We start from the raw sequence: 24,306 nt of genomic DNA, 5'->3' as shown, positions 1-24,306 counted from the left end.
TTAAAAAACATTTTAGTATACAAAATCCAGATTCTGGGCTTACATGCTTTGGCCATGTGCTAAAAATTATATAAGCAAATACCAAACAAAGCCAAGTTGGTCAAGGCTGTGACTTATAAAGAATGCCAGGCAATGTTGTACACTCCAAATATTCTTTTCCCTTCTCTTGACCTGAAAAATACTTCAGGAAAGAAGCTACCATGCCCATCTTTCATTTCAAATTTTTTAGTTTTCATGTCCTTTCTCAGCTTGTAAACCTTTTAGGCCAGTTTTTGGCTCTTAGATAAATAATATATTGTTTAATCCATATTGACTAATTAACTGTTTGTAACTTTCCAGGTACTGATTAGGATGAATGTGATTTGGAGAAATTATTTTTCTTGTCTAAGGATAAGAAAAGTGCCTCACAGATACCAAAGTAATTATCACCCAGTGGCCCCTCTGGGATCAAGGATTTTAACTGATCCAGCCAAAGTTTTTGAACACAACATGTGGTAAGTTATCTTTTTAGGTGTGATATAATGTATGTACATTAAGCATCACCAGTGTTATTATTTTCATTTAGTGCCAGAAAAGGATTTTTTAAATTAAGCACTTATGTTGTTGAAGTTAAAAGCAAGGGTAACTGATCCCAACTTAGATGTTGCCAATTCTGAATTTCTTTGCAAAGAGAATTAGAAAAGTGAAGTTTCCCAAGTGCTTTCCCCAGCTTTGGGTTCTTGCAGGCCCTCCCTGCTCACCTCTGATCCTGATTTGGCAGCATATCACTGAGGGGGCTTCTTTTCTAGGTAGAGCCCTCCACTTGCCTCTTTTACAAGTACTTATCAATCAGCAAATGTGTACTCAGTACCTGCTGCTTACTGAGCACCAGGGAGGACACATTGGTTTGACCTTAATTCATGCTTTTAGGAAATCCACCCTCTATTTGTGAAGATAGATGGGTATTTATAGGAAAAACTGATAATTAGGAATACAAGGCAGCAAAGTAAGGGCCCAGAGTGTTCTTATAAGGCATAGGTCTGTATAAGAACAACTCAACAATGCAGAATCACTTCTATTTTGGCATAGTCAGGAAGATTTTTTTTTCAGCTTTATTGAGTTATAATTGGCATATAAAGGAAGGTTTAAGTGGGGAAACTGAGATATTTATTCTTTCTCCAGTACCCAGTATGGTGCCTGACACATAAATATTTGTGGAATAATAGATAGGTAAAGCTGGAGTAAGGGCATTCTAGGTGGGTAGATAGTCATATCCACCTAGATGAGGAAGTATAAGGCATATTCAGGAGAACAGGATAGTTTGCCTAAAATAAAGGCTCTTCTAGGAGATTGGTAAATGATAAGGTTGGAATGGTAATAGGCCAGGTGTGGGGTAGGAGCAAGATTGTGTGTGGTCTTAAATTCACACCTAAAGTGAAAGGTATTACAGAGCCACTAAAGAGAAATGGCATTCATTATACATGGTATATTAAGTATAAGTATTTGGATAACAGTATAAGGATAGATCAGCAGGTAGAACTAGAAGCAGAAGAGGGCAAATAAGAGAGAGATTGTAAGGGAAGAAAAAATAGAACTTGGTGCTTCTGTAGAATAAAGGAAAAGGAAACATTTGACTCTGAAGGTTTGATCTTAGATGACTAATAGAAATAGAAAAATCGGGGCTTCCCTGGTGGCGCAGTGGTTGAGAATCTGCCTGCTAATGCAGGGGACATGGGTTCGAGCCCTGGTCTGGGAAGATCCCACATGCCGCGGAGCAACTAGGCCCGTGAGCCATAACTACTGAGCCTGTGCGTCTGGAGCCTGTGCTCCGCAACAAGAGAGGCCGCGATAGTGAGAGGCCCGCCCACCGCGATGAAGAGTGGCCCCCGCTTGCCGCAACTAGAGAAAGCCCTCGCACAGAAACGAAGACCCGACACAGCCATAAATAAATAAATAAATAAATAAATAATTTTTTTTAAAGGTGCAAAAAAAAATAAATAGAAAAATCAAGAGGTAAATTGATTTTTTAAAAAATATAATAGAAGAAAAACGGGTGGTTTATCTTCTTTTTTTAAATTGAATTGTAGTTGATGTACAGTATTATATAAGTTACAGGTATAAAATATAGTGATTCACAATTTTTAAAGGTTATACTCCATTTATAGTTATAAAATATTGGCTATATTCTCATCCTTGTAGCTTATTTTATACATAATAGTTTGTACCTCTTAATTCCCTACCCCTATATTGCCCCTCCCTCTTCTCTCTTACCCCGGTAACCACTGGTTTGTTCTCTATGTCAAACAGGTGGTTTCTTATAAAGTTAAATATACACTTACCATATGACACAGCAATTCCACCCACTCCTAGGTATTTACCAGAATAAATGAAAACATACGTCCACATAAAGACTTGTATATGAGTGCTCATAACAGATATAGGAATTTGACAAAATAAGAGGTAAATTGATTTTTTATTTTGGAATAAAGATGGTGCATTTAATTTTAGATATTTTGAATAGGTTTTGAGAGAGGGACATCCTGAGAAAAATGTCCAGAACATAGACTCCACTGCTAGGAAGAGAGAGCAGTCAGGGCTGAAGATGTGAGTGAGGTTGGGTATAATATCTGCAGATAAGATTGTTATCTGACTAGCCTTGGGAGCAGGACCTCTAGGGCTGGGAAAGTAATTCATAGACTTTCTGTGTTTATATTGCAACAGAATATCAATTTTAAAAGGAAATAGATTGACTTTTTATTAATTAGTCCTGCACTATACAATATGGTGGCCACTACCCACATACGGTTTTTGAGCACTTGAAACCTGGTTAGTCTGAATTGAGATGTGCTGTAACATTTTGAAGACTTAATACAAGAAAAAGGTAAAGTATATCATTAATAATTTTTGTACTTAATTATTCAATAAATGTTAAAATGATATTATTTTGGATATGTTGAATTACAGTATATTATTAAAATTAATTTCCTTTCTTTTCACTTTTTTTTATCATGGCTACGAGAAAATTTTAAATTACATGTGTGGCCGACATAATACTTTCTTGGACAGTTGCTAAGTTAAACCATTTTGACTATCATCACCAATTTGGACAGTTATAATAGGCTGTGAGATAATTGTCAAACAGTTAAACCTCCAGAGGAACTTCTGGTCCTAGGCAAGCTCCTCATTTGCCAGTTTTTTTGTTTTGTTTTTGTTTTTTGTCAGTAGACTCTAGTGATTTAGTTGTCTACATCTCTTTTTCCATTTGCTATCACTAGCTTTTTTGCCCAGGATTCCTGCCTGCCCATTTAAGTTCTGTTTTGTCATAGGCTCTCAGGGAAGCAAGGGTCATCTGGTTCAGTGCCTCTCAAATACTGTGGTCTAGCTTAGGGCTGCTGCACAAGAATCCCTTGAGGTATGGCCCAGGAATTTGTAATTTGAAAAAGTTCTTTTAGTAATTCTGTTGAGCTACCAGGTTTAGGAATCCTTGATGCAGTCCAATGGTTTCAAACTTTAGCAGAATTTTTTTTCCAAGTGAACGCTTAACATAGAATCCCAATATTTAAAAGGTAAAAACAAACCGACTCTGAGTGAAGTGAAGTGGTCATAGAGGCTTGGGGCATCGACAGCTCCACTTCCCTTTTCCTCTCCCACCCCTCCCTCCCTCTAGCAGCCTAGAGGACCTTTAGGGTTCATCTGACCAGAGTTTGAAAAACCTTGATCTGATCTCTACAGCCATCCTCCTCCATAGCATACCCCCAAAGAAGTTACCCTGCCTGTGCAGGATACCTCTAGTGAACTCTCTCCAAAGCAGATACATACTGTAATAATAAAATAATAATAATTTTCTCCAAGGGAAGAGGAAAGTAGTTGCTTCACATCACCTCCCCACGTCCCCCACCCCAGGTCCCCCCATTTTTTTGCTTGAAGAGCAGATAAGTAAATTAAACTGAAAACCAGAAGACTGGTTTACTTTCTCCTTACTTCAAGTCCAAAGTTCTGTCTAAAAGTTCTCACTTCCTTCCTTATTTCCTCCTTTATATTTAAGAATAATGTCTCCTCATGCTGAATTTTGATTTTTAAGAAGTTTCTTAACAAGTACATGTCAGTTTTCTCTCAGAGATGTTGATCAGAATTGTGTACAGTTCATTTTTCCCTTTAGCCTCTAGTCTAGTTAAATAAGAACTATTTACTCTATACATGAACCTCTTGTTAAAAATTTTTTGAGAAAAAATAAAAATACCCTTTTTCTTCAGTTTCTATATCCTGAGTAATATTTGCCCTCCAGATTCTGGATATTACTAGTATTTACGTCTGCCTATAGGCTCTTAATTCTTAATAGTTTAGTTAAGTGAATTTCACATAACATAAAATTAACCATTTTAGGTAAACAGTTCAGTGGCATTAATTACATTCACGATTTTGTGCAACCAGCATCGTTCCAAAACATTTCCATAACTCTAAAGTAAAATCCCTTATCCATTAGGCCTCTTACACTCATGCTACAGTTCCCAGCCCCTGGCAACCACCAATCTGTGTTTGTCTCTAGAGAATTACCTCTTCTGCATATTTCGTGTAAATGAGATTATACAATATGTGATCTTCTGTGTCTGGCTTCTTTCCCTTAGCATAAAGTCTTGGAGATCCATCCATATTGTAGCATGTATCAGTACTTGATTCCTTTTTATGACAGAATAGTATTCCATTGTGTGTATATACCACAGTTGGTTTATCCACTCATTCACTGATGGACATTTAAGCTATTTCCACCTTTTGGCTCTTGTGAACAGAGCTGCTGTGAACCTGTGTGTACATGTACTTGTTTGAGTTACCTAGGAGTGGCGAACTGTGGGGTCATGTGGTAATTCTACATTTAACTTTTTGCAGAACCGCCAAACTTTTCCACAGTGACTAAATCATTTTGTATTCCACTTATAGACTTTTAGTTATACTTACTACATTTATCAGTTTGGGGAGCACTGACATGAAACTATATTCAGAGTGCTTATGAGACATGGCCCAGACATCTGTCTGTATTGAGCAAATTACACAGTTACTTGGAAAAATCATTCCTTATTCCATGCTGCTCCTGGTTTAAGTGTATAGGAACTTTTCAGGGGGTCCCTGAAATTTATAAGGAAGCAGTAAGCACTTGTATTATCATACAACTAAATCAGCTAGGCCAGCAGCTTTCAAGCTTTTTGGCAAGACCCACAGTAAGGAGAATAGTTTACATCATGGAACAGTACCTGTATGTATAACACATGCACATATATGAAACAGGAACAGAAGTTTCCTATGCAGTTTTACCATGTAAGACATGCACTCATAGTTTCCATTTGTTCTTTTCTGCTCCATTTTTGTTTATTTCTCTTTTTAAATGTAGATGGACTAACTAAATTGATTTCATGACTCACTAAAAGTGTCATGACCTTTAATTTAAAAACACTGAGCTAAGTGATTCTCTAGATCCAAGGTAAGACCTATATCCTGTAACATGACTTTCTATTACATAACCCATTTAAATAGTTGACTGTTTCCAGTATCCCAATAGAGTTCAGGTATCAAGAATTCTTTCTTACTATATAGTCTGAATTTTCTTTATACAATAATTTGTCATGAGAGGCAATCTAGATGTTAAAAGAGGCAGTCTACATGTCTAACTTTAGGAAGTTACTTAATCTCTCTGTACCTCAGTTTCCTCATCTCTAAAATGGGATAATAATAGTAATATTAACCTCATAGAGTTGTTGTAAGGATTGAATTAGTGTATATATATATTATAATATAAATTGTATATACATGATAAATAAGCAACACATAAGAATTAGCTGTATTATTATTATTACCATTTCCTAACATGTACTTTAGTTACTTATGTATCTGTTTTATCTTCATTATTAGATTGTATGACTCTTCAGAGAAGAACTTAGCTTATATCTGTTTCATTGCTATATTCTCTATATTATAGGCACCCAATAAGTTTGTTTGAATAAGTAAATCAATGTAGAGAAATAGGAGATCCAGTTCATGTCTACTCGAAATTTACAGCTGGACTGAGAGTTAATATCGTAGCTATAAAAAATAAAATTAAATACATAAAAAATAAAATTTAAAAATATCATAGCTAAACATGGGCTTCAGAACCCAAAAAATCTGAATTTAAGCCCTGACTCTACCCCTTTCCAGCTGTAGGAATTTGAGCAAGGTTTTTTCATGAGGTGTTATGAGTATTAAAGGAAATAAATATGTAAAACACTTAGTAGTAGTAAGCTCCCTAAAAGGCATCATTCTTGTTATTATTATAAGATGGAGAGTTGAGATATATACCAATGAATAAATAAACAGTATAGAGGACTATTCAGGGTCATACAGTGAAGACAGTGAAGACCATAGGAATAGTCTTCAGAATAGGAAGAGATTTTTGAGATGGGGATGTAAGAAAGTCAATAAGATTTCATAGAGTAGGTAGGATTTAACCTGGGCTCAGAAGGATGAGGAGGATTTAAATAGTGAAAACCATTTTGTTGTAGACATGAGCATGAGCAAAGATCTGCATTGTACATGAGGTATATTTCGTGTACAAAAGCAAGCAAATAGACCAGCCCACTTGGAAGAGAGGTTTCACATTTTGAAACTGGGTAAATGGTGTGACAAAAGAAGTATTTTAGGAGAATTAATCAGGCTCTGTTGTTCAGGACACCTAGAGTTAACCATTATAGAACATGAAATGATATCTTTTTTCCTCAGCTTTTTTTTTTTTTTTTTTTTTTTTGCGGTACGCGGGCCTCTCACTGTTGTGGCCTCTCCCATTGCGGAGCACAGGTTCCGGACGTGCAGGCCCAGCGGCCATGGCTCACGGGCCCAGCCGCTCCACAGCATGTGGGATCTTCCCGGACCGGGGCACGAACCCGTGTCCCCTGCATCGGCAGGCGGACTCTCAACCACTGCGCCACCAGGGAAGCCCTCCTTAGCATTTTTGTTATATTGACATGTACCCATCACTGGGCTAGGTTCAGAGCAGTACTCAAGAGAGGAACAGCAGATGATCACTGCTCTAAAGGAGCTCTAGTCTGTTTCACTAATAAGCTTGAGTCCTCCAGGTAAAGAAGATGGAATGAATCTGAAAAACAAAGTATTCCTCCTCCAACAAAATGAATAAGAAGTAGTAAAAGCAAGCAAAAACTATGCCAACAGCAACTACATGAGTTCATACTGTTCATACATAGACAATTAGTGACCAAGGAAAGAAACTATAGATTCATGTGTGGCTCAGAGTGGCTCTTAACCCTATCTTTATCCCTCAGAAGCAGTACTAGGGAAAGGTCAGCTGACAAATCATTACTAATACTCATTAGGCAGCCCTGGCAAATGTTGAGAAAGAGCCCTTGAAAATAAATGTTCTTACCTATCACAGAAGAATTTGAGGTCTTAGTAGAGCAGGGAAAATCATGGGACTCACCATTTTCCAGAGTTCCATGCTGAATTGAAACTATCCAAAGCCCAAGGGAAACCCCCATAGGAATAGGACACATCCTAACTAGATAAGTGAAACCTAGCATAGATAGGACTTAATAAATCTCCAAAAAAAAAAAAAAAACAACAAGGCAGACCCAGACCCTCATAAAATAAAGGCTGCCAACTACCCAGTGGAGTTCCCCCTTCTCCCCCACCTCTGACACCCTCAGATTACAGAAAAGTGCAGAGGATACATAATACCCAGCCTTCAAACTAAGCTTGCAGAGGAAGATAAACCTGAGTAAGGTTTGGTGTCAAGAGAGTTTATCTGCCAACAAACCAGAGAGGAAAGAAGGAAGAAGGGGAGAAAGAACATAGCATGCACAATGGATTAGTTTGCATTTTCCAATATTTTATGTAAAGGAAATCACAATATATACTCTTTTTTTTTTTTTTTTTTTTTTAACAGTACGCGGGCCTCTCACCACTGCGGCCTCTCCCGTTGCGGAGCACAGGCTCTGGTTGCGCAGGCCCAGCGGCCATGGCCCATGGGCCCAGCCGCTCCGTGGCATGTGGAATCTTCTGGACCGGGGCACGAACCCGTGTCCCCTGCATCAGCAGGTGGACTCCCAACCACTGCGTCACCAGGGAAGCCCTATACTCTTTTCTTCTGGCCTCTTTTACTAAGGATCATTATTTTTAGGTTTATGCATGTTGTTGCATATATCAATAGTTTGTTTATTTTTATGACTGATAAAAGACAGAATAAAATCAGAATATATAAAAAGCTCTCAAAATTCGTTAAACAAACAACCCAATAAAAATGGGCAAAATATTGAACAGACACTTCACCGAAGAAGATACACAGATAACAAGCATATGAAAAGATGCTCAAACATCAGTGGTCATGAGGGACATGCAAATTAAAGTCACAATGAAATACTACCAGACATTTATTAGAATAGCTAACGTTCAAAATATTGTACCAATACTGTTGGTGAAGATGCAGAGGAACTGGAAGTTTCATACACTGCTGGTGGGAATGTAAAATGGTGTAACCACTTTGGAAAACAGCTTGGCAGTTTCTTAAAAAATTAAACATACAACCTCTATATGGTTCAGCCATTCCATTCCTAGATACTTATCCAAGAGAAAAGAAAGCATACAAAGACTTGTGCATGATTGTTCACAGCAGCTTTATGTGTAATAGCCAAATTTGGCAACAACCCAAATGTCCATCAACAAGTAAATGGATAAACCAATTCTGGTATATCTATATAATGGACACTACTAATAAAAAAGGAATGAAACTATTGATACACACAACAACATGAATGAATTTCAAAATAATTATGCTGAGTGAAAGAAGCTAGAAATAAAGAGTATGTACTTTACTTTTACTGTACTAGAAAATGCAAACTAATCTAGAGGCCGACAACAGATCAGTGGTTGTTAGTGAAGGGAGGAATTACAAAGGTGCACCAGAAAACTTGAGAGTAATGGATATATTCATTAACTTGGTTGTGGTGACGTTTCCATGCATATTACATTTGTCAAAATGTATCAAATCATATACTTTAACTATGTGCTGTATGTCAGTTATACCTCAATAAAGCCATTAAAAAATATGGTTACATCCATACATTGGAAAACAATGTAGCAGTTAATAAAAATAAGAGAGATCCATGTGTATTGATATCAAGGGATGGCTATGGTATGTCATTAAACAAAAAGAGCAAGTTGCAGAAAAGTATCTCTAGTATGGCCTCATTTTTATTAAGGAATTTCTATACGTGTGCTACAGTATATACATATCTTTGTTTTTATATACACAGAAATGTCTGGAAAGGTCCACATCATACTGATAACACTTTATCTCAGGGATGGACATGGGGATAAGAAGTAGGGTAGAGATGAAACTTCGTATTTTATAAGCATTAGTATTATGCTCATCATAATACTAATCTTCCTCATCTTCCTAACAGTTTTGAATTCTACCAAATCTTCTTCATTTTCATGTCCCCAGTTCACAGCCCAGTGCCTAACAGATACAGGTTGTCAATAAATGTCTAATGAGAGAAGTAAATATTGTTTTTTTTCCAGCAGCTGTGACCTCTATCCCTTGTATGCAGAAGTGGGAAGGCATTGGTTCTTTCTGTGTGTCTTTTGTATGTCATTCATTCCTAAGTAAGAAAATGATTTACTAATAAAAATAATCAACTGAAATATTTATTACGGCCAAAAAAGATAAGTGGAAAGCCAGGACTCAGAAATATAAATTAGTGTCAATAGTAGAAAAGATTTAATTGAAGTTAGTTCTATTATTCTCTGATTTACCTATAACAGCTATATTTTATCCATCTGAGACATTTTTTTTTACTGATTAACAGCTCTGTGAAGTCATGGCATTTCTTAAAATTGATGGCATCTTACAATTGTAATTGGAAGTGATTTTTTCTTTCTTACTTGTACAGAAAATAATGGTATCTCAGATTTGATAAAATAGGATAATTATAATTTCAAAGTACATAGTCTTAGTTGTACACTGTTTTGAGAACTATTACATTTATTTTACTAATACAAAAACTAAGAGACATAGAAAATATAAATTACTTTCCACTGCCATACATCAAGGTTAACATTTGAATATTTGTTATATTGTTAGAAAAGCATGAAAACCTTTTGTTATATGGATAAATAGGCAACAGACATAAAAGATTGACCCAGAAGGAAGTACATGTGAACATATGGGAAAATATACAACAGTAAAAGAAATACAGATCAAAACAATTTGGTACCTTTTTAGAGCTACTAAAATAACACCAAAAAAGAAAGAAAAAGAGAGAGAGAGAAATTTAAGATAACACCGTATCCTGGTAGCAGTGTAAGTTAATACAATCTGGTTATATTTCTGTTTATTTTTTGTCTCATCTGTTCTTTTATTTTTCTCTACTGGCTTTTTGGCTATACATCTTTTGATTATTTTTTGTATGTTATTTTAGATCAATAGTTTCAAACATTTTGGTCTTAGGACCCCTGTACACTGTTAAATCATTGAGGACCCCAAAGACCTTTTATTTATGTGGATTATATCTATTGATATGTTCCGTATTAGAGATTGAAACTGAACATTAAAATATTAATTCATTTTAAAACAACAATGATAAACTCATTACAAGTTAACATAAATTACATATTTTCATGAAAATATCTATTTGCTCCCAAAAAATATAGTGCAAGGAGTGCATTGTTTTAAATGTTTGTAAGTCTCTTTAATGTCTGGTTTAATGGAAAAAGCTGGATTCTCATATGTGCTTCTTCGTTTAATCTTTTGTGTAATGTTGTTTAGGTTGAATTATATGAAGGAAATTTGGCCTCACACAGATATATACTTGTAAAAGAGAGGAGTTTTATAATAGCGTCTTAAGATAATTTTAGATATTTTTCTTTTTTTTTTTAGCTGTGCCCCACATCTTGTGGGATCTTAGTTCCCTGACCCGGGGTTGAACCCTGGCCCTCGGCAGTGAAAGCGCAGGAGTCCTAACCACTGGACCACCTGGAATTCCCCATATTTTTCTTTCCTTTTTAAAAAATATTTATTTGTTTGTTTGTTTGTTTATTTATGGCTGTGTTGGGTCTTTGTTGCTGCACGCGGGCTTTCTCTAATTGCGGCAAGCAGGGGCTACTCTTCATTGTGGTGCACGGGGGTCTAATTGTGGTGGCTTCTCTTGTTGCAGAGCACGGGCTCTAGGTGCGCCTGCTTGCTTCACTAGTTGTGGCTCACAGGCTCTAGAGCGCAGGCTAAGTAGTTGTGGCGCATGGACTTAGTTGCCCCACGGCACGTGGGATCTTCCCGGACCAGGGCCCGAACCTGTGTCCCCTGCATTGGCAGGTGGATTCTTAACCACTGTGCCACCAGGGAAGCCCCCCCATATTTTTCTTGATACTACATTAAATCTCAACAGCAGCAGTTTCTTAGTTGCAATATGGAATATGAAACCATCTCAATGAACTTTTGGTATTGTGCTATATTATAATCCATTGTTACACCTTATACTTTTTTTTTAAATAAATTTATTTATTTTATTTATTTATTTTTGGCTGCGTTGGGTCTTCGTTGCTGTGCCCCGGCTTTCTCTAGTTGCGGTGAGTGGGGACTACTCTTCGTTGCGGTGTGCAGACTTCTCATTGCGGTGGCTTCTCTTGTTGCGGAGCACGGGCTCTAGCCGCGCAGGCTGCAGTAGTTGTGGCTCATGGGCTCTAGAGCGCAGGCTCAGTAGTTGTGGTGCACGGACTTAGTTGCTCCGTGGCATGTGGGATCTTCCCGGACCAGGGCTCAAACCCGTGCCCCCTCAGTTGGCAGGCAGATTCTTAACCACTGCACCACCAGGGAAGCCCACACCTTATATTTTGAATTTTTTTTTTTACCTATGCATCATTTTATGACATCATGTATGGATAATTTGGAAAGTTTAGTTCCCTGTTTTATGTAGATTCAGATTACACATTTCATTTTACATTTTTCAGAAATCACATTTGTTAATACACCATTATTCCCATCAGGAAAAATCTCTTAAGTATTGGGAGCTATCCAACTCATGGTGGTGGAAACAACCTTTCCAAAATCCTAATTTTTGCTTCAAAGCACAAAATTTATCTTTGACAGCAAATACTTTTTCTTTTCTTAAAGTGATAGGCTCATTTTGTTTACTTTTAAGATGCCGAATACTCAAGTCTAAATAGCTATAGTTTGTCTACAGTTGCTCTTTCAAGTAAAAATAGCATTCCATGAAAAAAGCATATAATTTAGTTCACAATGCAAACAATCATACAAGTACTTTCCTACAAGTCAGTCATCAGACTTCAGTGTGCAGCTTTTTGCATGCGTCCCATTTTGTCATATAGAATATTAAAAATATATTTACTGATGGGTAATATATTATCCTCCTCCTTCACATGCTAAAAGTTTTGATTATCTGGTGGACATTATGGATGATATGTGGAATCTGGATTATGTTGTCTTCCTTTAAAGGTGTTGAGGTTTTTTTCCTGGCAAGTGGTTAAATTATTGCCAAATCTTCTTAGTCAAGTCAGATTTAATTTTAGGTTCTGTTCAGGTGAAATTATTTTGATATTTTTCTAGCGTGGTTGTTATTCCTATAGCGTGGCATATCTGGGGTCTTAACTGAATGCCTGAAGTGTTCAGAGAGGTCTCTCCATTCTGGCTTAGCCAGAACTCCAGTATCTTCAAGCACTGCACTGCACTGCCTATGCAGACTTCAGGGGCCCTCCCCTTTGTCCAACCCCCTCTTGTTCAGTATTCTGCTGCACAAAGTCTTGCCATCTCAGCAGCTCTGAACCTTGATTTCTGCCTTCTCAACTCACAAAACTGCCACTCAGTGAGTCAGCCAGGCTCTGCTTGGGCTCTACCTCTGCAGCACAGTCTAGAACATGTCCCAGACAGAAAGCCAGGGTACGTGTGGGAGCTGACCTTTTGTGTTTCTCTTCTTTTAAGGATCACAGTCCTGTGCTGTCTGAAGTGTAGTCCAGTGCCTAAAAGCAATTGCTTTATATACTATTTTATCCAGTTTTATTATTGTTTATAGCAGAAGGATAAGCCTATTTCTAGGTACTCTGTCATGGTGCAAATCACAAGTCCTATACAGCAGTTTTAAGCCATAATTATGAATATTTTGTAGCTGTGTAGAAGAGTGTTTGTATGTGTGTGTGTATCCACAAATACAGGAAGGGAACTTGAAAAATTAAGAACTGTTAACTGATTAGGATATTTAAACGAAAGGTAAGACTTCTTCTCTTTAACTTTTTCTATTAATATAATTTTAACTATGTAATAAAATGACTTTGTTATGGAATTAAAGATTACTGAAATAGTTTTAAGGTGAAATTAATAAACTTTATTTCTTCCTTTTACCTAACAATATTTTATTTTTAATTCACTAGGCACCTAATACACTTGTTAAATTTGTCTTTAAATTTTCTTCTATAATGACACTTTTTCATGCACAGTAAATGACCAAGACAGAAAAACATTTTATCTGTGTAACTTACACTGGGTACTTTGGTTTATATCTGATTGTTAAAAATTATAATAGGAAGTGACACCACATTCAGCAGTTTTCTATAAGTAGGAACCTCGGAAACATTAGTACCCAAGCTAAATGATTGGGGAGAGAGTGTGTGTGTTTTAACTTTTCCAAACCAAATGCATGATTATTTATACTGTTATTGCCATCAACTTAAAGCTAAAGCAAGGAATCATCATTCAATTGTGCTATACATATAGAAGGAATGTGAAATCACACACACATGCAGACATATGAACTGAAGTCATAGGACTCATGGCCACTCCAAAATTATGAACTAATTCTACTAGCCTTGGTGTGAAAATTTCTTTTTTTTTTTTAACATCTTTATTGGAGTATAATTGCTTTACAATGGTGTGTTAGTTTCTGCTTTATAACAAAGTGAATCAGTTAATTCATATACATATGTTCCCATATCTCTTCCCTCTTGCGTCTCCCTCCCTCCCACCCTCCCTATCCCACCCCGCTAGGTGGTCACAGAGCACCGAGTTGATCTCCCTGTGCTATACGGCTGCTTCCCGCTAGCTATCTATTTTATGTTCGGTAATGTATATATGTCCATGCCACTCTCTCACTTTGTCACAGCTTACCCTTCCCCCTCCCCATGTCCTCAAGTCCATTCTCTAGTAGGTCTGTGTCTTTATTCCCGTCTTGCCCCTAGGTTCTTCATGACCTTTTTTTTTTTTCTTAGATTCCATATATATGTGTTAGCATATGGTATTTCTTTTTCTCTTTCTGACTTCACTCTGTATGACAGACTCTAGGTCCATCCACCTCATTGCAAATAGCTCAATTTTGTTTCTTTTTATGGCTGAGTAATATTCCATTGTATATATGTGCCACATCTTCTTTATCCATTCATCTGTTGATGGACACTTAGGTTGCTTCCATGTCCTGGCTATTGTAAATAGAGCTGCAATGAACATTTTGGTACATGACTCTTTTTGAATTATGGTTTTCTCAGGGTATATGCCCAGTAGTGGGATTGCTGGGTCGTATGGTAGTTCTATTTTTAGTTTTTTAAGGAACCTCCATACTGTTCTCCATAGTGGCTGTATCAATTTACATTCCCACCAACAGTGCAAGAGAGTTCCCTTTTCTCCACACCCTCTCCAGCACTTATTGTTTCTAGATTTTTTGATGATGGCCATTCTGACTGGTGTGAGATGATATCTCATTGTAGTTTTGAGTTGCATTTCTCAAATGATTAATAATGTTGAGCATTCTTTCATGTGTTTGTTGGCAATGTATATCTTCTTTGGAGAAATGTCTATTTAGGTCTTCTGCCCATTTTTGGATTGGGTTGTTTGTTTTTTTGATATTGAGCTGCATGAGCTGGTTGTAAATTTTGGAGATTAAACCTTTGTCAGTTGCTTCATTTGCAAATATTTTCTCCCATTCTGAGGGTTGTCTTTTGGTCTTGTTTATGGTTTCCTTTGCTATGCAAAAGCTTTTAAGTTTCATTAGGTCCCATTTGTTTATTTTTGTTTTTATTTCCATTGCTCTAGGATGTGGGTCAAAAAGGATCTTGCTGTGATTTATGTCATAGAGTGTTCTGCCTATGTTTTCCTCTAAGAGTTTGATAGTGTCTGGCCTTACATTTAGGTCTTTAATCCATTTTGAGTTTATTTTTTTATTTTATTTTTTTCAAGAAGATGTTGGGGGTAGGCGTTTATTTATTTATTTATTTATTTATTTATTTTTGCTGTGTTGGGTCTTCATTTCTGTGCAAGGGCTTTCTCTAGTTGTGGCAAGCGGGGGCCACTCTTCATCGCGGTGCGCGGGCCTCTCACTATCGTGGCCTCTCTTGTTGCGGAGCACAGGCTCCAGACGCGCAGGCTCAGTAGTTTTGGCTCACGGGCCTAGTTGCTCTGCAGCATGTGGGATCTTCCCAGACCAGGGCTCGAACCCGTGTCCCCTGCATTAGCAGGCAGATTCTCAACCACTGCGCCACCAGGGAAGCCCCTTGAGTTTATTTTTGTGTATGGTGTTACAGAGTGTTCTAATTTCATACTTTTACATGTACCTGTCCAGTTTTCCCAGCACCACTTATTGAAGAGGCTGTCTTTTCTCCACTGTGTATTCTTGCCTCCTTTATCAAAGATAAAGGTGACCATATGTGCATGGGTTTATCTCTGGGCTTTCTGTCCTGTTCCATTGATCTATATTTCTGTTTTTGTGCCAGTACCATACTGTCTTGATTACTGTAGCTTTGTAGTATACTAAAAATCCTATCTTTTATTTTTAAGATTTTTCTCAAATTCAAGTTTTCAGGAAAAATATTCAGCATATTTTATATTTTCTTCTCAATTCTCTCTCTTTTTTTTTTTTTTTTTTTTTTGTGTGGTATGCAGGCCTCTCACTGTTGTGGCCTCTCCTGTTGCGGAGCACAGGCTCCGGATGCGCAGGCTCAGCAGCCATGGCTCACGGGCCCAGCCACTCTGCAGCATGTGGGATCTTCCCAGACTGGGGCACGAACCCGTGTCCCCTGCATCGGCAGGCGGACTCTCAACCACTGCGCCACCAGGGAAGCCCTCAATTCTCTTTTTTTAAGAAAACATATATTCTTTTTTATTATAAAGATTGCTGGGTTTTCCCCCAAGAAGGACAGCATAATGTTTTAATGACCATTGTTATATGTCTTAAACATGCAGTATAGTTTTTTTATAAATATGGTTTTTAGAATGATTATCTCTAGTTGAAGCAGCTTTACAATATTAAGGAAATTTTAAGGCAGTTACTCTTAATTCCACTATTCTACTATAATTGTTTTTATTTCACCCAGTGTGTATATTATTTTGTATAGTTGTGATTATAATACATATACAGTTTGGGGATCTGTTGTTTTAACCTCATGCTATTTCATATATACTTCTCCATATTGTTGCATAAACTTCATATCTATCATTTTAAATGTCTGTATAATATTCCTTTGAGTTACCATACTTTTTCTATTATCCTATCACTGAGGTTGTTTTCAGTTTTTTGCTATTATATTTGGTGTTCCAGTAAATACTGTTGTACAGATACTTCTCTGTACAGAACTTCTCTGGGTTTTTTTTTTAGTGGCTTCGTTACAATAAATTCCCAGAGTATAATTTGCAAGTCAAACAGTATGAACCATTTTCTTCCTTCAGTGGTGGTGGTGGTGGTGGTGGTTGTTAAATACCTGATTATTTTCAGTTTATTTGTTAGGTGTCTCTATGCTTAAATTCTATTGTAATTGTATTTGTTACTTATAAACCTGAATGATTCTTATTGCTGTCTGTTGGGTTTGGATATACATGAATCAGACTCTTCTAATATAAGAACGTCCATAAAGCAGCTGGTCTGGAGGAAGTCCCCATAAATACAGTAGAAACATTTTATAGGTTTCTATGGGGATTCTGTAACTATATAGTGGAAAATCTGTTCTCTTGAGGCTAAGGGTATAATATCCCCCTCACCTAGCAGTTAAGAAAATGAAGCAACATAAAAAACAGTATAAGGAAGTTAGAGCAATTTAAGAAATAACTAAATCTATTAAATACTCAGGAAGAAGCAAGTTAAACTAACAGTTTAAAACAAATGCGTAAGGGTGAAAACCATATACACTCTCTTTGTCTCAGAGCTTGATTTTTTTACAGGGAAATGGACTGTTGTATTTTCCTTGTTATATTTTTTAGAAATTCATAGATGAGAAAGTTGTCCCCAGCCTTAGTAATACTATTTTTTCAATAAGTGATTTATTGCCTTTAACATCATAACTGTCATATAATAATATTCTTTATATATTTATAGGTACAGAATATAAAATGTAGTTACCAGCTCCAAGTTATATATGTGACTGCTCACATATATTAAAATAAGTGAAAGCAAAAATTTGTTCTGATCTCATTCATTAAAGCAAGTGATAAAGCTGTTTAGTGATTATTTGGGTTGTAAATGATTGGGTTTTATTTGAAATAACAGTGGTTAAATTTTCATCTGTGAAACTCTGATTTTTACATTATTCATATACTTTTCCTGGGAACTTCAGTATACCAGTTTTGATCCTTCTTAAATGTAATTTCTCACCTTTCAGTGGTGTATTTATAGCCAGGTCACTGGAATATACCCTCATATCTGATTGCATAAACATGACTTAAAATAGTACCAAGCTCATCATCATTCCACCCAAAGCAACTCCTTATTCTGTCACTGTTGCCCCCACTTTCATCAGTACTCAGTTTTAATGCCTTGGAATCATTCCTGATTCTCATTCTTCTCCCTTCAATATCTAGTTAATCTCCAGATCATAACTATAGTTTTCTTTCATAGTGTCTCTCCCTGTACTCTGCCTTTCTGTTTCCCATTGCCACCACCTTAGTGCTGGGACTCATTACTCCCAGACTACTACAACAGACTTGAATTTTGGGTATGTGATTTCTTTATTGTTAAGAAAAATGGTTTATTCCAGGAAACTACATCACCTACTTATAGTTTTACCTATTGCAAAAAAAGAAACACAGACTTTGTAAGAACAAAGCAAAACAAAAATTACCTTTTTTCTATAAAGATGTTGCTTCTATTCCAAGAAAGATATTTTGGTGGCAGGAAATAATATTCTCTCATATAGAGTAAATTTTGAAACCGAAAATACTTATAGGAAGTGCCAGATCTTAGAAAGATGACCTTCTTATATACTATATCAAGTAGTCTATCATTTAAACATAAATGAATCCATATACAGAAATTAAGGCAGCTAATAAGAATAGTGCAAAAGGAGTATGAAAAAACTATTAAAGAATTCCCTGTTCATAAATTAACAGAAAAGCAAATAAATTTAGCCTTAGAATGAAACACAGCAAACCATACCAGCACCCAGATAAACATGCACCATGGTGCTCCTGGGACACCACTTCAGCAGTTATCTCCAGAAGGTGGCTGGGGCTTGCAACACACCCAGAGTTAGAAGAACCGTAGGCGCTCCAGGGTTGCACCAGCGCTGTCACAAGGAACATCTGACACAACGTATTCATTTGCCTTGGAATTTGTTTGTGTCATTTGCCTTTGACCTAGAATGAAAGAGGTATCCCTTGTCACTCTTTTTCTGCCTTCTTCAATTATAAAGCATGTTTTATAATCTTCATTTTTTGAAAGGGATCACATGCAGTGGTCAAAAGAAGAAGAAGAAGCAGCCAGAAAAAAAGTAGAGGAAAACTCATCTGTGCGAGTCCTTCTGGAAGAGCAAGGTAAAGCAACTACATGTTGTGTCTCCTGGAGCCTGGCTTTCCTGTTTGCCCTTCCACTGATTCAGTTCACACCTCAGTCTCTTTTCCTCCTAATTGTGCCACTACTTTAGAGAGTTCTTAGCTTTTACCTTTGCTAATCTACTTGTTCCTTTGGGAGAATTCCCAGTTATTCCAGTGTAGTGGAACCAAAGTTAAAGAAAGAAATTATGTATTCACCCTATAAGTATAATCTCTTTCTATAGTCATATTATTGCTTTCTCTGGGAGATACTTAAGGGTGGCATTTCAAACAAGATATGAGAGCATAATTTAAAATTTTTCCTTTGGTTATGCATCTTTTAGTATGCTGTTGTGCACTTGACCTGCTAGGAATATTCAACAGATTCAAAAACTTTGAGCAAAGAAGGTAAAGTCATATCAGAATGTTTCTGGTCTTTTATTGAACATAAAGTTTCAATAAGGATTTGAGGTACTTTTCTTAGAGGCCTTTGATATTTAGAGTTTAATTTAGGTAAGGCCTCGCCAACCTTAAAAATGGCTTCTAAAGTATTGGCCTATGCTACAATCACAACACCAGAAAATAACAAGTGTGGGTGAAGATGTGTAGAAATGAAGCCCTTATATGCCCTGTTAGAGTAATTATAAAATGGTACAACCTCTACTGAAAACAGTACGGAAGTTCCTCCAAAAATTAAAAATGGAACTACCATATCATCTAGCAGTCCCATCTCTGGGTATATAGCCAGAAGAATTGAAAGGGTCTTGAAGAAATATTTGCACACCCATTTTCATAGCAACACAATTCACCATAGCAAAAGGTAGAAGCAACCCAAATGTCCAACAGATAAATTGATAAACAAAATGTGGTCTTTTCCTATGGAATATTATTCAGCCATAAAAAGAAATGGAATCCCTGTCACATGCTATCATCTGGATGAACCTTGAGGACATTATGTTAAATGAAATAAGCCAGTCACAAAAAGACAAATACTATATGATTCCACTTATATGAGGTACCTAAAGTAGTCAGATTCATAGAAACAGGAATTAGAATGGTGGTTAGCAAGGGCTGAGGGGACGGGGGGAAGCACAGAGTTGTTGTTTGATGGGTAGAGGGTTTCAGATTTGCAGGGTGAAAAAGTTCTGGACATCTGTTTCACAACAATGTAAATATACTTAACACTACTGGGCTCTTCACTTAAAAATGGTTAAGATGGTAAATGTTATGTGTTTTTTACCACAAATTTTTTTTTCTAAAAAGCACACTAAAAAAAATTAGACCTCTGTCCTTCTCAATGCGTAGCTGGGAACCGACAGGCAGCTGGCCCAACGCTTACACTCTCTAGAGAGGATTTTCCTACCTTTTTTTTCTTAAATGATTTCTCCTTTAAAACAGGTTGATTTTTTTCTTTAAAAAAAACAAAAACAGCTTATTGAAGTACCAGATACCCATAGAAATTAACACAATTCATAAATTTTCATAAAGTTTTCATAAAACTCAGTGAATTTTCCCAACACCCACTTCAAGAAATAGAATATTACCAGTAACCCAGAAACTTCCTCATGCTCTGTCGCAATTACTTTCCCAAACCCCTAAGACTCTACAAACAGCAACCACTATTCTGGCTTCTAATACCATAGGTTAGTTTTGCCAGAACAACTTGGTTGTGGTCATCATCATTTCTCAATCCCTCATGTAGCACTGTCAGTGTACCTGTTAGATAGAATGAGAGGCAGTAAACTATGGCCAGGGGCCAAATCCAGCTCACTGTCTATTTTTATAAATAAAGATTTATTGGAACACATACTCATTTGTTAACATTGTCCATGGCTGCTTTTGAGCTATATCTACAGAGTTGAGTAGTTGCAACAGGGACCTTATGTAGCCCACACAGACTACTTACTGTCTGGCCCTTTACAGAAAAAGTTTGCCAACCCCTGAGATAGAATTTTGTTTCCAGATTGATCAGCTGTCCTGAAACTCCCCAGAGAAAGATGTTTGCATTCCTCTGTGCAAGCCAAGCTAGTGAAAAGCACTAGTCCCACTGGTAGTTAGCTATTGTTCTGGTGACTTTAGTCTACACCTGAGGCTAAAGTTTGAAGCAAAGGTAGCTGTTGCAACTTGAGCTAATGAGACAGCCCTCATGAGCTGCCCTTTGCCAGTGAAGGGGGCAGTGTGGCCCTGTCTTATCCTCTGGCATCATTTGTTATCCCTCAGAGCTAGTTTTCCTTCCTTACTGTAAGCATGAATATGTCCTGGAGGATAGACAAGAAAGAAGAGCACCTGATCCACAGTAGAACCATTCTATTTTTATGAGCTCCAGCCATGCAGTCCCAGAGTGGGATGTGGCCAGGGAGTGTTGGGGCTGGATTTGAGAGTGCATACCGGTGGCAGTTCTGCTCACAGATCAGCCCGCACTGCATTCCTTTGCAGGAACTCTGTCACACTGTTTCTGAGGAAGTATAATTTTGCTTCTTTGCCAGCAGCTGCACAGACATATTTTCCACATTACTCAAGCTTCTGCTAGTGGCCACCTGGATGTGACAGAGAGAGTCGAGCCTAAACAGAATTAAAAGATATCAGTCATCTTAATTCTTTTCCAGGAAGTTAAAAATTATCCACAGTATATTTCCTGAGGATATGAAAAACCAAGGATTTTTTTTTTCCATGCTCTTTTGAGTATTTCTGTTTAGAACATAAATAGATGAGCAGTGCTGATAATGTTCCCTTAAAGGGCTCTGTATGTGGCTGCCTATTTTGGCCTATTTATGTTAACAATGAACTTGAGTGGAGCTAATGAGGTTATTTTCAGGCCTTGGAAACCACAGTAAAGGAAAATGACAGTTCCCACAGAACCATAATGTGACTGAAATAGAAAGGTGGTGACTGGCCTTTCTCTATAGAAGCAGGAAAAGCAGACTGGAGAGGGCTGATGATACTGCTTTAAAGCATTTGGTTTGCTTATTAGCATGTGCATTCTGTTTCTGAGCAAGTTTTCTGGCCGCAGTGGAGACACAAAACAAAAGAGTTCATTTTAAAATGACTCAAAGTGATCAAGGCTTCTGCTGGGTCCCCTCTGCGTCTTACCTCCCCCCACCCCCACCCCCCCCCCCCGTAACACCACTCAGTGCAGTGGACTTCACACATGTCAGAGCACTGCTACAAGTAGAGGAACACACACAGTGAGGGTGACCCTTACATCACACTTAAGCAAGGTTGCACAGAGCAGCAGTTGAGGGTGGCAAAGAAAGAAAACTTCTGTCCTGAGGAACTATGTTGAGTGACAGGACATTACAGTGAGAGTAAATACCTACCCAGCCACCCAGTCCAGTCTCCACCAGGGATCATCGACCTGCTAGTCTGCAGAAGCCTAGGTGAGCCTTCTAATTGGATATCTAATGTCTCTGATGAATATGGGTCAAGGTGAATAGATCCGTTTAAAAGCTCCATTCCCAAACGTTGTGAAAACCCAAAGGAAGCTGTGACCCGGTTCTTCTCCCACTGCCCCTGTTAATCACCATCTCTTCTTATCCAGGAGGGTCCTAAGACTTTGAAAGAGCCAGTTTTCTCCCATCATAAAGTATTCCATTTGCAGAATAGTATACGGCATGAGCACTGTCTACTGATTTTATCTTACTTATTTTAATGCCACTGGGAGGAAATACTGGTTGTTCTCCCATGCTGGCCAACTCTCTGGCAAGTTTCTTTTGGTCTCTGTGTGTTAGTCTCTCCTGTCACTCCCATTTCCCATTTGTCACCTATTGTCTCAGCCTTTGGTGAGAACTGAAGTCCGGAAACACCCCCACAATTCTGAAAATAAGAACTTATTCATCACAAATAAGACAGTCTTTTGCTGTACGATGGTTGACATATTCATTCCTGTGATTAAAATGTAAAGCATCCGGGCTCTCATTAGCAATATTTCTTTCAATTAGATGCCCAGATTAATGATTTTTAATTCCACATTTCCTTTTGGTAATTTATTTTAAATTTTATAATAGCTCAGATTTTTTTTTTAAAGCAGGTTAATTCAGAGAAATGAGAAAGATACATTTGGCAGTTTTTGAGTTAACATGATTATAATTTCCTAAAAACATCTCCAGTGTGTTACATCTCAGCTGGTAATTTAGCAAATGTAATGGGTTTTTAAAAGTTAATAACAGGGCCTCCCTGGTGGCGCAGTGGTTGAGAGTCCGCCTGCCGATGCAGGGGATGCGGGTTCGTGCCCCGGTCCGGGAGGATCCCATATGCCGCGGAGCGGCTGGGCCCGTGAGCCATGGCCGCTGAGCCTGCGCGTCCGGAGCCTGTGCTCCGCAGTGGGAGAGGCCACAACAGTGAGAGGCCCGCGTACCAAAAAAAAAAAAAAAAAAAAAAAAAAAAAAAAAAAGTTAATAACAAATGCAGCTGCTATTTTTACTTTAAAATACCCTTGTAAATAACTGTCTACCTAGGACGTGTTATCTATGACAAGGAAAATAGTAAGAGAATTCCACTATACCTTCCTTTGTGAATACCTTACCACTTGAGAGTGTCCTATGTGAGAAAAAAAAATAGAGTAGCTAAAAGTTTTGTGTGCTGATAAATTTAGGATACTTGTTTGTAGGTCAGCTTTGGTTGTTAATTTCATACAGTGCTCTTAGAAGTATACTTTAAATTTCATAACTTTAAGAGTTTTCTTTTATTAGACAATTAACTTTATCAGTGACGTGGAAATTTCCAACTTTGAGAGCTCAGGTGTTTGTGTAATTGCTCTGCAAAAATAGCTTTAAATTGCCTTTTGTATAGGCAGGGTGGGAGGGAGGGAGATGCAAGAGGGAAGAGATATGGGAACATATGTATATGTATAACTGATTCACTTTGTCATAAAGCAGAAACTAACACACCATTGTAAAGCAATTATACTCCAATAAAGATGTTAAAAATAATGAAATAAATAAAATAAAATAGGGGCTTCCCTGGTGGCGCAGTGGTTGAGAGTCCGCCTGCCGATGCAGGGGACAGGGGTTCGTGCCCTGGTCTGGGAAGATCCCACATGCCGTGGAGCGGCTGGGCCCGTGAGCCATGGCCGCTGGGCCTGTGCGTCCGGAGCCTGTGCTCCGCAACGGGAGAGGCCACAACAGTGAGAGGCCCGCGTACCGCAAAAAAATAAATAAATAAAATAAAATAAAAATAAATTGCCTTTTGTTACATTGCAACTTAGAATAAATTTTCATAATACTTATTAATCATACCGTATATGTCAGATACATATAAATGGTTTAATTCAATTTCTTCGTCGTTATATTCAGTGTGATTCGGGGTGAATTCTGAATATTTAAGTATGGTTAGTGTGTCATAGTCCTTCTTCCCCTCAGCAGTATTGAATTTAATAAATGAATAATTGAGAAGTTGCTTCATCTGGCTGTGGTTAAACAGATCACTACATTCCTTTTACGGCTGTTGGCAGAGAGCAATTAACTCTGAATTGGCCACCTTGGAGAGTAAAGGGAAAATTTTCTCCTCCAAGAAAAATTGATCATTAATGTACCTGTTTAGAAAATCAGTTGGACAAGATG

General features: G+C 37.5%; 1 protein-coding gene across 1 annotated transcript in view; it reads left to right on the top strand.

Annotated features, from left to right (window-relative positions):
• Positions 1-351: 351 nt before the first annotated feature.
• Positions 352-24,306, top strand: part of METTL8 (methyltransferase 8, tRNA N3-cytidine) — a gene marked incomplete at both ends in the record, with an annotated part of 37,008 nt that continues 13,053 nt past the window's right edge. Inside the window, 2 exons of the mRNA XM_079709999.1 lie at positions 352-494; positions 18,660-18,751. Coding sequence (XP_079566125.1) covers positions 352-494; positions 18,660-18,751 — 235 coding nt within the window. The remainder of the gene's footprint in view (positions 495-18,659; positions 18,752-24,306) is intronic.

This window comes from Hyperoodon ampullatus (genome assembly GCF_949752795.1).
Source record: "Hyperoodon ampullatus genome assembly, chromosome: 8".
Lineage (NCBI taxonomy): Eukaryota > Metazoa > Chordata > Mammalia > Artiodactyla > Ziphiidae > Hyperoodon > Hyperoodon ampullatus.
Note: the sequence above shows the minus strand (reverse complement) of the source record. Positions and strands in the feature narration are given on the sequence as shown.